At 44.5% G+C, this 12,786-nt stretch overlaps 1 protein-coding gene across 11 annotated transcripts in view; it reads right to left on the reverse strand.

Moving 5' to 3' along the window:
• Nucleotides 1-11,934, reverse strand: part of BTRC (beta-transducin repeat containing E3 ubiquitin protein ligase) — a 112,298-nt gene extending 100,364 nt beyond the window's left edge. For all 11 annotated transcript variants that reach the window (XM_085228956.1, XM_085228957.1, XM_085228953.1 and 8 more), the window contains exon 1: nucleotides 11,778-11,934. In XM_085228956.1, coding sequence (XP_085085082.1) covers nucleotides 11,778-11,825 — 48 coding nt within the window. In that variant the 5' untranslated portion in view covers nucleotides 11,826-11,934. The remainder of the gene's footprint in view (nucleotides 1-11,777) is intronic.
• Nucleotides 11,935-12,786: the final 852 nt, after the last annotated feature.

A 12,786-nucleotide genomic window follows, 5' to 3' on the forward strand; every position in this document is an offset into this window, starting at 1 on the left:
CCCATCTCTCTCTGCCACTGCAAAGCAACTGTAAGGCTACTTAAATTTTCATTTCTTTTAAATTACAACCCACACACAGGAATTTATTTGAAGATAACATTGCATTCATTAGAGATAACACCTTCTTTGATAAATACCAACTGAATAAGAGGAATAAAGCATTGCAGTACTCTGACGGTTGCCTCTGAGTACCAATATTCACAACCCCATTAACTAACGGGCTCTTGGCTACAAAGGCAGAATTAGATCTGTCAGTCACTGACATGGGAGAGCATGGCCACTTGCACCAAGGATTGTCCAGTTGAGGTGATTTTCATAGAAAAAGAAAGTACCCCCTGCGGCACAGACCTTGTTAATGAGTTTGTATGCATTACAGCAATAAATTCCTACTGCATAACATACCATCTCACAGCCCAGCTAAATATCCTATTCCATTGTCAGTGCTCTAAATAAGGGGACAGAGTCTGGGGGCTCTGAAATCCTGTACGTGATTCTGTTCTTAGGTCTGATGCTGCTAAGATTTAGGTGTGCCGTTCGCGAGATTTCTGAGAACAAGCGGAGGGCAATGAGTTGGTTGGTTGTCCCAGCTCACAGTCCGCTATAAAGACCGAAGGAGGTAACACTCTCAAGCAGTAAGCTCTGCCCACAAGCTAAATGAATTCACTCCTCATGGAGCACATGCCTATCTCCAGTTCTTCAGTGAACTGGTTTGGAGTGCATTGACCAAAGTCTGGTCCAACGTGTATCTACATTCCTTGACACAAAGACACAAAGACACGAGCTGCAGCTATGGGGAAAACTACCTGAGTCACACAAAACATCACACTACCTTCTTAGGGGCTTAAAGGAATACTAAGCTACAGCATTGTGAATCAAGTGGAGATCTGTGATGACACTTCATTAATCTTTGGGCAAATACCAGCCAGCTCTGTGAGCATGCTTACTACCACAGCATAAAGACATTCTCTTCATGCCCATGCGTAAAAGCACCCTCGATTTCACAACCACTTGACATTTCAAATCTGAAATTGAAGTCCTAAGTTCAGCCCCTTCAAGGCTGCAAAATCTATGGCAGAGAAACTACACGTCTCCTGCTACAGTCTCAACTTGTGCCAAACATCCAACAAGAACAGTGGCAGCCACAAGCGTGCATTGTACGAACCAGAAGGCAGCTTGTCTCGGTATCAAGAAAACGAAGACAGTGCCTTTTAAGGATGTATCTTCTCACTTCTCCTTAAATCCATATAAAAGCCAGAAAGCTCATCTGAATACCAGTTTTTTCACTGAGACTCAGAGCGTGAGGAGTAGAAATTCCTGTTCTTCAGTAAAAAATAAAAAAATAAAAAAAAAATGAAAAGGTGACCTACATTAAGAAGTCCGGAAAACTACAATCTCCCATAAACAGCAAAAGAACTTCTAGTTCTTTTGTTAACTTTTACCTTCCTGTCTTCCTGCTAAATTCCAGGTAACAGACCAAAAAGCACATATGTATGGCTGTTCTATCCCAGCCCCTTTCCCTCACAAAGCACTGCCACAATTACAGTATGAGACCTATTCACTCATTGTAAGGAACTTGGAACCCATAACTAATTGCTCCGAGATTTACTAGGATCCATTCCAGCTCCTTCCCTAATCTAATTGCCCTGTACCAAGGGCAGCTCCCTGACAGTTCTCAACTCTTCAAGACTGGGACAAGATGTAAATGCTCCTTACTTGACCAGAGAAGGTATTTAAAAGGAGGAGTACCAGGGAAACATACTGTCTCGGAGGAAGGATTACGGCGCAAGGATGAGGCAGGGACAACACAAGTGAGGGAAGACACCCAAAAGGCAGCCACTGGCAGCATCCATATGCAGATAAATATCTGTAATAAGACTAACCAGAATGAGCCTGAAACATTGCAGGACTGACTGACCAACCCTCAGAAAAATAAAAAGAACAAACACATGAAAGCAAACAGCAGGAACTGAATTCTGATAACCACTGCCAAAACGGAGCACTCGCCATGGAAGGCCCAGTAAATCTACTCCCAATTTAGAACAAATCAGAATTAGTGCTAGACTAACCCAATCTTCTTCTGTAAGAAGATCACCGAAGTCCAGACAAATTAGAAGTAGTTAAGCATTTGATAGATGACACATAGGAAGTTACTAGTTAAAATGGAGAGGATTAGGATTAATACCGGAGTTGTAAGGAGGATAAAAACCTAAAAAGGGAGAGGATCATGGGTTATTTTCAAAAGGGAGCCATCAAGCTGTACAGTTGGATCTTGGTTGAAATCCACTATTAATCTTGGAATTAATTATAAAATATTAACAGCTAAAAACCAAGAATTATCAATATGCTGAAAACAAACTTCTTTGGACACAGTATCTGGAAGTAACAGAACTAACACAAAATGTATATAAATCAAAAAGCAACATTATTTCCATCGTAAGCTGGAGGCTAAAAAATTGAAAAGAGGGGAAGAGGCTCAGATATACATTATTTTTTACATAGCGATGGTTCACCAGTAAGAAGCAGCTATGAAGAAAGCAAATCCCACTACAGAACATATAACATGAAAAATTCCCAGCAGAGACAAATTAGTACTAATGCTTTTGTCCAGGGGATCAGTAAAAACCTTTCCTGGAACATTGTGCATAGTTCTGTCCACCCGTGTCCCAGGTAGATTAATCACATCCTGCAGCTGTTTGAAAAGATCTCTTAAGATGATAAAACCTTATATGAAACATCCTATGAGGGAAAAAAAAAGGGGGAAAAAATAAACTCACCACATCCATCTCAGAGGGGATGATTGCTCTCTACAAACATATCCAGATGCACACAGAGGAGCAGGAAGAGCTGTTTAAACTCAAGAACAACACTGGCACAGGATCAAATGAGAATGAATGAATGCCACGAATGAAGTTTAGCTAGAAAAACATGAATGAGGATTCTAGCTAGAAGTACTATGGTTTGGAATAGCCTTACAAAACCATAGCAAAGAGAAGAGCACCCATGTAAGAGCTGCTCTGAGGAGGCTGCAAAAGAACTGCAGGGTGCACTGCCTGCCAGTAACAGGGGATTTGAACGCATGCTTCACAAGACTGCTCCAACCCCACATGGTACCTTCCCTCTTACTGATGAGCTCTGTATTGTGTTGCCTCTGCCTAAAGTTTTATTTTTAAGGCCAACAAGAAATAGCTATGTAGGAATATCCTCTTGCCAGTAGAAAACTTTCAGGGTATTTTCTTGTTTATTTAAAAAAAAACAACTGTACAAAAAGTACAAAAATAATGCAATACACTGGAATCATCTCAGTCAAAAGAAATGAAGGAAAAAAGTTACAAAAATCAAAAAGGAACGGAGGACAGAGATTTTTGTTCTTTCAAACCTGACCTATTATCTACAGAAACCAGCTTGGATCATATTTGAAGGTGTTAACACTGTCTAGATTCCTTCAGATAACTGCTGAGATGGTTTCAAGATACATCTTCTAAAATGAGACTGATCCAGTTTCTTGAGACTACACCCACTTCTTATTGTTCTGCTTTGCTGGAGATGAACGACAGCTGGCTGCATTTCTCAATTCTTTTGAGACCTAGGCAGAATATAGGGAAGAAGAGCAGTGAGCAGATCCAACAAATCAACCTTCTGGAGAATCACCAGAATCTTCCTATCAGATGGAATCCAAAGGCCAACTATCTGAATGCTACAAGCAACTCCCACATAAACACCGATCCATTCTGCGCTGCTCTCACAAGAAGTCACACGTGATGTGTGTGCAAAGGGAGCCAGACCCTTTTTCTCTGAAGCAACGAGAGACTCTTTTGGCTGCTGAACGGGCAAGCCTAGGAACTTCAAGATTTCCTCTTCCAGTCAGAATACAGCCAAGCCCTGCTTTGTACCCAGCAAAGATCTTCACTGCCTTCCTCTTGAGCATTTCATCCATTCTCCTATACTTGAAATACCTTACAATCTGCAGTAACTCTGTCCTTAGATGCTAGCACCAAGAGACAGCGCTCCTATAAAGAAACCACAAGAATTCACATACGGGCACAAAGCCGGATGATGGAAAAAAGCCACACCAGAGTTCTGCGCTGGCTGATAGCTCCCAGACCCCCTTTCTACAGCTTTCATCACCTCTGTCTTGCTGCAGGTGCTTCCATGCAACCCCTCTCACCCCAGGAGGAAGCAAAGGAAACCAGCACTAAGGTTCTTTGCTTTTGCCAGCCAGACCGGTTCCTCCAGGAGGTGCCGCTTGGTTCCTGCTCACAGCCAGTGAGCTGTGAGCCCATCCCTCAGGAAGGCTGAAGCTCACTGAGTTTCCCCTTCTTCCCCATTCTCTCCTTCCTGCTGCTCCCATCAGGATGATGCACAGACCCTGCTCCAGCAGCGGGGCAGGGTGGGAAATTAGATCAGATGTTTTCAATTCTTAGTACAGAGCGGGACTAAAAGCAGCAAATCCGTTTGTTTCTGAGCAAAATCACCACGGAAAAGTGGAATAATTTTAAAAGAGAAGTCTTTGACACATCTTTGCCTGCCTTCTGCCATCACAACGAACAAACTGGGCTGCGCACACCCAGCTGCAAGCAGGCCAAGCACTCATTGGTTAACTGAACTCACAGATGAAGAAAAAAATGAATTTTAATGCAGTTTTTAGAAATACTTGTCATTGTTTCAGCACTGCCATTTAGTGAATGGGGCCGATTTCTCTCTCAGTAGGGGATGGTATTTTAATGATGTAACAGTGTACTTCCCAGAAGAAAGACAAGCCTCATGAGGCAGATTAAAACAAAGAATATTCAGATCCCATTAAAAACAGACAGTTTCAAGCCATTTTTAAAATTAATTTTGTTTAATGATAAAATGTGCTCTCTTAACAGGTGGTTAGCCAATTGTAAAATTAACCAAAACATGGTTAGAAGCACAAGGCTGGCTATTAGAACAACTGGTTTCCTCTGATGCTGCCTGCTCCTATCAGGGCACTGCACGACCCTGTGTGAATTCCTGCAGTCCACGACAGCAGGAACATATCCGAGCTTCAGTTTCCTATTTTTGCAAAGCAGGAGTAGTATTTGCTCAACACCAAGAAAGCACTGTTGTTTAATAACAGGTGACATCTAACGCAACTCTGAAGATGCTTATATCCAACAGTTTCTGTGGAACCAGGAAGTTTTCTCAGCACTTATTAGTGCTCATCAAGAAAACAGCTTGATGTTCAATTAGTTGTATTTTGAGCACTTACTCTTTAGCAGCAGCCAATGGGCACCTATGTAACTATGCTACAACTCTCTCCCTGCTGCCGCAGCCAAAAAACCACCTCATTCAGTCCTTCAGTGCAAGAGCACCTAAGATATATAAATAATACACCTTGCTGAGCATCTTCTCAGTTGTGAAGGAGGAAATGAAGAGGGCTGAAGAAAACAGAGCATTGGGAACCCAAGGTAGACTGCCACCAAGAATGGATAAACATTACCCAAGCATCAGCAGCACGTGGAGGTTGAAAACAACACAATGTAAGCAGACAAGGAAGTGAAAAAACTCCTTGCATGTGCAAATGGCTTGTGCCACTTGCAATGCTGAATATAGCATGAAAATCTGTATACAATAGAAGCAATTTGCTCAGCTCACTGGTTACACACTCATTTGTACCTTAAACTTTACTGTAGCAATCGCTCAAGATGAATACAAGAAGAAATGCATTTATGCAGACTAAAAGAAAGTCGGTGGAATCCCTTCACTCAACTCTTAATGAAATTTCATAATTTCAGGTATAAACGATTTTCCTTGTAATAGAAAACAAGCACTTTTCATTAACGAGTTTTATGGTGCAAACAAACCCCAGCAGAGAGAAAGCCAAAGGAAACAAAGAGGGGACGAACAAATCCACTTGACAAAAACATGCAGTCAGCATTCGTAACTCAGCAAATACCGTCTGGTCCTCACTTTACATGTTTTCATAGCATGAAGTGAATTTTAAATCACATCAGAGCATAAAGTTGCTTCTGCCACTTCATTTCCAGTTGCAGATCACTCTTTCCCCTGACTCAGTCCCTCACACTGAAAATAAATAGCAGGATAAGAACGGGGGCTTTACCTTTTCATCTCAATTGCTTTCCTGCAGGGCTTGGCTGGTCACTGAAAACGCTGTGAAGATCAGCTGTTGTTGTGTTTCTTTGTTGTTATTTTTCCCCTCTCTCTCACTTAAGATCACCCCTTGAAGAGGCCATCTCCAAACACCACCCACTTCCCACCTGTAGCAATTAGACAGATCAATATGATGGAAAAAGGCGTTTCACCAAAGGTGTAACGACAGGAGGATTGGCACGATAGAAAGGTGCTCTAAAGGAAAGGAAGGAGATTGCTCACCTGTAACAAAAGATTCCAGGTTCACAGGGGAAAGCTTCACCAAGGAGGGATCTCCAGGAAGAGATCCTTCCCCAGTGGCAGTCAGCCCATAAATGAGGTCTAGAGAGGTGCAGCCAGGCTCCACCCCCTCTGATCACACACCTGAATTGCCTTCACCTGTGCTCCCAGGGCTGACCCGCTCCTTTCCCCAGGTGCTCAATCAGTGGTTCAGGCCAGGACTCAAGAGTTCCCATACACCACCTTATCCCTGGAGACAATATGGAACTACAGAATCATCATTTTCTTCCTCTGAAACCTCCATTACCTCTTTCCATAGCACAAAGCACTGTAGAATGCTGAGAACATTGAGGCCACTGCACATACCTTCCATCTTCTGAAGATCAGTTGGGAAAAACTTTGCCTAACCAAACTCTGTGCTTAGAACACTCAGCTCCATCTTACTAACGAGAATGATAATTTAGTACCAAATACTCACAAGGAATTATAGCTCTGCTGACTGGCAAATAATTTGCCAAGGCAGATTAGTTTAGCTGCATAAAATAAATATCCACCTGCACATAGTAGCACTAATCAGGGCGTGAAATTAAACTTTTTATTCAGTGGGAAATAACTGCTGCAAGGCGGCGATTTAGGCTAGGAAGCAAATATTAAGGTCAGCCTATTCTCTCTGATGTTTATAGAACATATAATAGTACAGAGAGCACGGTGCAACAAATTCTGCTTTTTAAGTCCTTGAAACTAAATACTTCAGCAACGTGATAGCAAATTTGCCATTTGCTTTTCTAATTGAACACACTTAATGAAGCAAAGTGGCTGAAATGAAACATGACCAGGGAAGCAAGGGTGAAGTTCCTGAAGCACCAACGGGGTGCGCTTAGAGCAGAAGAACCCGCAGCTCTGCGAGTCTGGGGCAGAAGGAAAGAAATCAGTGCCTTTATAAACACCGGTTCCTACAAATCCTCCAGCTGAGAGAACGTTACTTGAGTTCTACTGGAGGAAAATACTAAGAGTACATTTAAAGTTCAAGGAGATTTTGCAACCCCACATTCGGGAAGTCACTGCCGTCCCAGCTGTTCTACAAAATTACTCCCATTGCTGTCATGCTCTTCCTTTGGATACCCAAGATTCTGCAACAAAGTTAGCACAACATAAATATGTCAGTAGGAAGGCGGTAAGGGTTTTAAAGCAGAGTTTTAAACAATAGCTAATGAGTCCCAGCTCTTCAAAATCCGAGTGCTGCTGATGCCATAAGCCATACATGTTCTGTGCAAAGGAAACCTCTCTGAAATTTGTTTTTGTCTACCTGTCTGCGTGTGTGTCAATATACACATAGAGAAGAGCAAGCCAGGGATTCCAAGGTTTGGTACCTTTCAGCCTTCAACTGCGCTGACCACGTGACCTGCCAGTAGCACCTGCAAGGATGTAATACCAAAATAAAGGAACTTCAGACCAAAAAAAAAAAAAAAAATCATCTTGAAAGACACCAGTTCGTGCTCTTCTATAAAATAAGAAGGCAATCAGGACCTTCTAGAATCACATTGCCCAGAACGAAAACACTAATGAGTGTTAAATGGAAAAAGAAATTCATGAAGAACACTGGTATCAACATCCTCCTATTCACAAGCTAGGAAATTAAATAAAGTACTGCAAATCGATTCACCCAGAGAAACTGAGAAAGTGAAACTGCATTAAATACCAAGTTACTGCTTGCCAAACTATCCCAGATAGGATCCCACACTGGTCAGGTGCAGCTCCACACGCTCCTAATTAAACACAACTGGAGCTGCCACAAGTCCATTCGCGCAAACAGATGTTACTTCATAGAGCCTTGATATTTTTCTTAAATACCTCTCAAAATGAGGAACAAAAAATATGAACTCTTATAAAAGGGGCTTTATTGTATTTTTATAGCATATTACATACCTTGTAACAATCATTCCGTTAAGTGTGAATGTCAGTTTTATTTTCTGTCCCTTTTTTCCTGGCTATTTACAAGCTTTGTAAGAATCGTTCCTTAATTAAGTCTAAACATAGTTTTATATAAATGGATTCCTGGAATTAAAAACGTTCAGACTTAAGAAATGATTGTTACAGAGACTGTAACAGGCCGTAAAAAAAGAATGCCACTTTAAACAAAGATTTCTCATTTTAATTAAAAAGATAATCATCAGAACATTCGTACACTTAACAGAACCATTTGAAGCTACTTTGAAAAAAATATCTACTATTCTACGCAGGCATATGTAGTTTACTTTATATGACATTTAATCAAAGTCTCAGTTGAGCCTATTGCACTCATGCTTTAAATACTGTATCTACAGTTGTAAACACTTCATTCAACTGTGGAAGTTACTTATCGAGCACCTCATTCCCAGTACTTCTGTGAATGGTTATGACAACAGAAATCCCATATTCTTGAAGGAATAAAAGCAGAGCTCTATAAGGCACATTTTTGTCGACGATGGTGGCTTTTTTAAGCTAATGGGCAGAGCTGTCTCTCCTTTTAGCACACACATCAGTCTCTTAGAAATGCACTCTTCATGAAGCGCAGTGCGTATCTCAAGGGTTTTAGAAACACGAAAAGGCACTGAGACAAACCAAGGTGCCACTCCAACAAAACCCTTGGTGTAGCTGCAGAGCACTGGGCTGTGTGATTTACAACATTGTCTTTTAAATCCATCAACTAGCTTTCACTCAAAAGAAGCTTTGAAAGATGACGTGTAGAATGTGCGATAGAAAACACTCCTTCGCCAGCAGATACAGCCCTCCCTGGTGAGCAGCTGCTCAGTATTGCATAATGCTCATCCGCCACAGCTGAATATCAGGAATAAATTAGGCCTTCTTGAAACACAGAGGTAAACAGAGTAGGTGAATGATGTTAAATACATTACTTAAAGCTCAAAGTACCAGATGACACCTATGGTAGCTGAAAGCACACCCGGAAATCTGGTAGCAGATATTACCTGAATGCAACACTGTTTCATTGGCGAGCAATGGAGACAATAGCAGCCAGGGAGAACAATGAGATTTTAGTCTCATTGAGAAGTTACACACACACACACACACCAGCATACAGAACCTTGTCTTTCAAGGTAATGAATACGGACACATTAAAAAATAAATAGCCTCTTTTAAGGCAAGATAATGTCATTTATAAGGTTAGCATTGGATGAATTTCCCACGTGACTTTTTCCTCTGAGTGTCAGACATGAAATCAGCAGGTCTGCCTTGCCTGATACCTTGTGACTCAGGAGCACTGCTCAAAGTCACTGCCAAAAATGAGGCACTGTCACGAAGTGGAAAAAGTATTATTTTCTAGAGAAGCCCCAAAATAACACCACCTACAGGGCTGCTTTTCAACACAAAATGAAACCCAACACAAATTCACATTAGAAACAGAACCACCAAAAAAGCCGGAGAGAAAATAGATCACACACCTACAAAAGATATTTGAGTATTCACCTACAGTGAAATACCTCAGCACTGGGAAAGTCTCAGGGAAAAGTCACTAATTAACAGCAAAGCCCACCTCAACCCAAAGCACAGCCCTTCTGGGAAGGCAGCAGCACACGAAGTGCATCTCACACTCAGATGACAGGGTAATATGCTGCGAATGATTCAGCATTAGCTGAGGATCCACTACCTCCGTGCAGATGACTGTAGCAATGCCATTACTGCAGTACCTAAGCACTTTCTGAGTCCTGACAGACTGAAACAACAGGAGACTTCCCAGCAGCACCGAGCTGATATTTACAATGGGATCTCATTTATTGGAACAACCTACCTGCATACACCTCCACCAACAGCAAATGGAGAACAGGGAAGGACCTCGCTGAGTCTGACAAAAACTCTTTGTCAACAGAATTAAAATGATAGAAGGACCGCACAGATGCACGTCGAAGCAAAAGCCTGAGATGTGGTACAAACAAAAGCTTTTATCACTCTCAAGCCATACAAATATACATATACCTTAAAAGTTCAAGGGGATCAGAGGGAAGCTCCCTCTTTCACTGCAATTTTGCACGCATTTTGCTTTCAAGAGGCACTTTAATAAAACATTAAGGAACTTGGTTTAGCTTTTAGCTCTCAGAGAAGTCTGATCCTCGATAATTCTTCCCTTTATCAGGAGCTCTTACCAGATGCAGCTCTCATAAGAGCAGCTCTCTCTCATGCTTAGGTCTCTCCTCAGCATCAAGGAGCTTTAATGCTCAGGTGGCACGCTGCCAGCTGTGAGATGAGCAGGGATTCCCTCAGGTCCCAGGCCCAACTTTATGGAAGATCTCAAATGCCTGGAACTAAGCTACTGGTTGGGAACTTTAGCACAGAATGACAAAAGCAGTGCACGAGGGCTGCATGCAGAAACATCTGAGGATACAGAAGTCACTATGTAGACTAAGGCTGCCATCACCCAGCTTGGCCCAACATGAGCACAGCAGGCTCAGGGAAACTCCTCTGGCCAACTGCACGTCCAAGGAGGTGGTTCACTGTTACTAATTGCTACCTTTCCTGTTTAGGTATCCACAGCATTTTCCCACTTCACTGAGCAGAGACCCTATAAATCTGCCAGACTACAGGTCTAGCAGCAAAAAGGTCACCAAACCACAGGAGAAACAAGTTCTGCAGGATTAAAAAAGCAGAAGTCAAACAAATGTTGCAAAGCTCAGTTAAAAAGAAAACATTTGCAAGTAGCACTTCCTCGATTTCACTTGGGCATACGTTCTGAAGGTTTAACAGAATTGCTTCCTTCTGATGAGCTCACATTTCGGTCTGTAGGACTGGAAATATCAACTCAAAGTCAACTTTCACCAGGTGCTGCCAGGCATTTAGATGACATCCATAGGGAAAGGGCAGTTTCAGGCACACAACATTTACATTCCATTCAGACGGTATCAGCGCATTTTCATTTCTAAGCTGCATGTTTCTAGCCTAAAAGGTTTAGAAATATCAACAACTGAAGTAAAAAAAAAAAAAAAAAAAAAAAGAATTAAACTACAGCTGAAGTGCCTGAAGCCTCAAATCTAGGTACAAGCGCAGAGCATCTCTGATGCGAGCAGCCCCAGATCTGCCTGCCATGCCCAAGGGCGGCCCACGGGCCCAGGCCGCACACATCCACCGTCACTGCAACGCAGCAGGAGGTGAGAGCGAGGTGTCGGTGCGCGGCCGTGCGGGCAGGGCGGAAAGGAACACGGAACAAAGCTGCAGGGGGACGGGGCGCAGCACAGCACAGCCTAAAGTACGCGAACGAAGGGAAAAACCCGAGATTCCCACGCGTACCGTCCCGACCCGCGGCCCCCCGCCCCGCACGGCCTCCCCTCCCCTTCCGAAACGGGAATCCCCCCGCGGCCCAGGGCACCCCGACCCGGCGCCGCCCCTCGCCCCCGCCCCGCACGCAGGTGCCCCCTCCGCTCCCCGCGGCCCCTCACCATGAACTTCAGGGCCTTCTCCTGCAGCACGGCCTCGGCCGGGTCCATAGCCGTGCGCGGGGCCGCGGCCGCCCCTCCTCGCAGCGCCAGGCCGCACCGAGCGCCGACGGGAACCTGCGCTGCCCCGCGCGCCCCCCCCTCCCGCCTCACCCCCGCCGCCGGCAAAGCGCATGCGCCGCCCGCGGGCCCACGGGAAATGGAGTCTCCGGCCGCGCCGCCGGCCAGGGCCTGAGGGTGAGCGAGAACTACAAATCCCAGAGGGCGATGCGGCGGCGGGTATGCCGGGAGCCGGGTAGCGCACGCGCCGTCAGCGGGCGAGAGAGCTGCTGGGAGTTGTAGTACAGAGCGCTGTGTGACTTGAGGGCAGGGGCGGAAAGGAGGCCGCTCTCTGCGGGCGGGGAGAGCCCCTTTTCTGGGGACGTTTGGGCCGTTGTCTGCCCCAGACCGCTCTCGGCGAGATGAAAGGTTGTCTCCCTGCGCTGTTTCTAGTTAGCATCACACGTGTGGCTAATGAGAGGAGATCCCAAGTGCACATTCCCAACACTGGGCTCCGGGCTCTGCTGGCGGAGCGCTCCACTCCGTGCCCACGCAGCAGCGATTTTTGAGTCACCTGCTCACTTTAATGCAGCCCAAACACCACCCACCACTCATCCCGTGCACTGGCACGTCTCTACATGCACTGAACCGGTACCAAACGCGTTTATAAAGACTTGTGTACAGCCGGTCAGTGGTGGCTGTTGCTGCCCCTCGGCTGTACAGCAGAAAGTGGAGAATGGCAGCACTGGAGGGGATCGCACAGACTGGCTCTGCTCAAATCTCTTCACAAAGTCACCTCCTCACATCGCCAGCCTCCTGGCATAACGATGCTAAATCAATTTTCCCTCAAAATGAGGCCAAACGCCCCTTGCTGCATCGAGCAGTGAGCAATCAGGAAGCGCTGCCCAATGGCCCTTCGGTAACAGCTGCACATGGAGGAGGGTGTTTGTTGCAGCCCCTCGTGTCCCTCCTC

This window comes from Meleagris gallopavo, chromosome 8 (genome assembly GCF_905368555.1).
Source record: "Meleagris gallopavo chromosome 8, MGAL_WU_HG_1.1, whole genome shotgun sequence".
Classification (NCBI taxonomy): domain Eukaryota; kingdom Metazoa; phylum Chordata; class Aves; order Galliformes; family Phasianidae; genus Meleagris; species Meleagris gallopavo.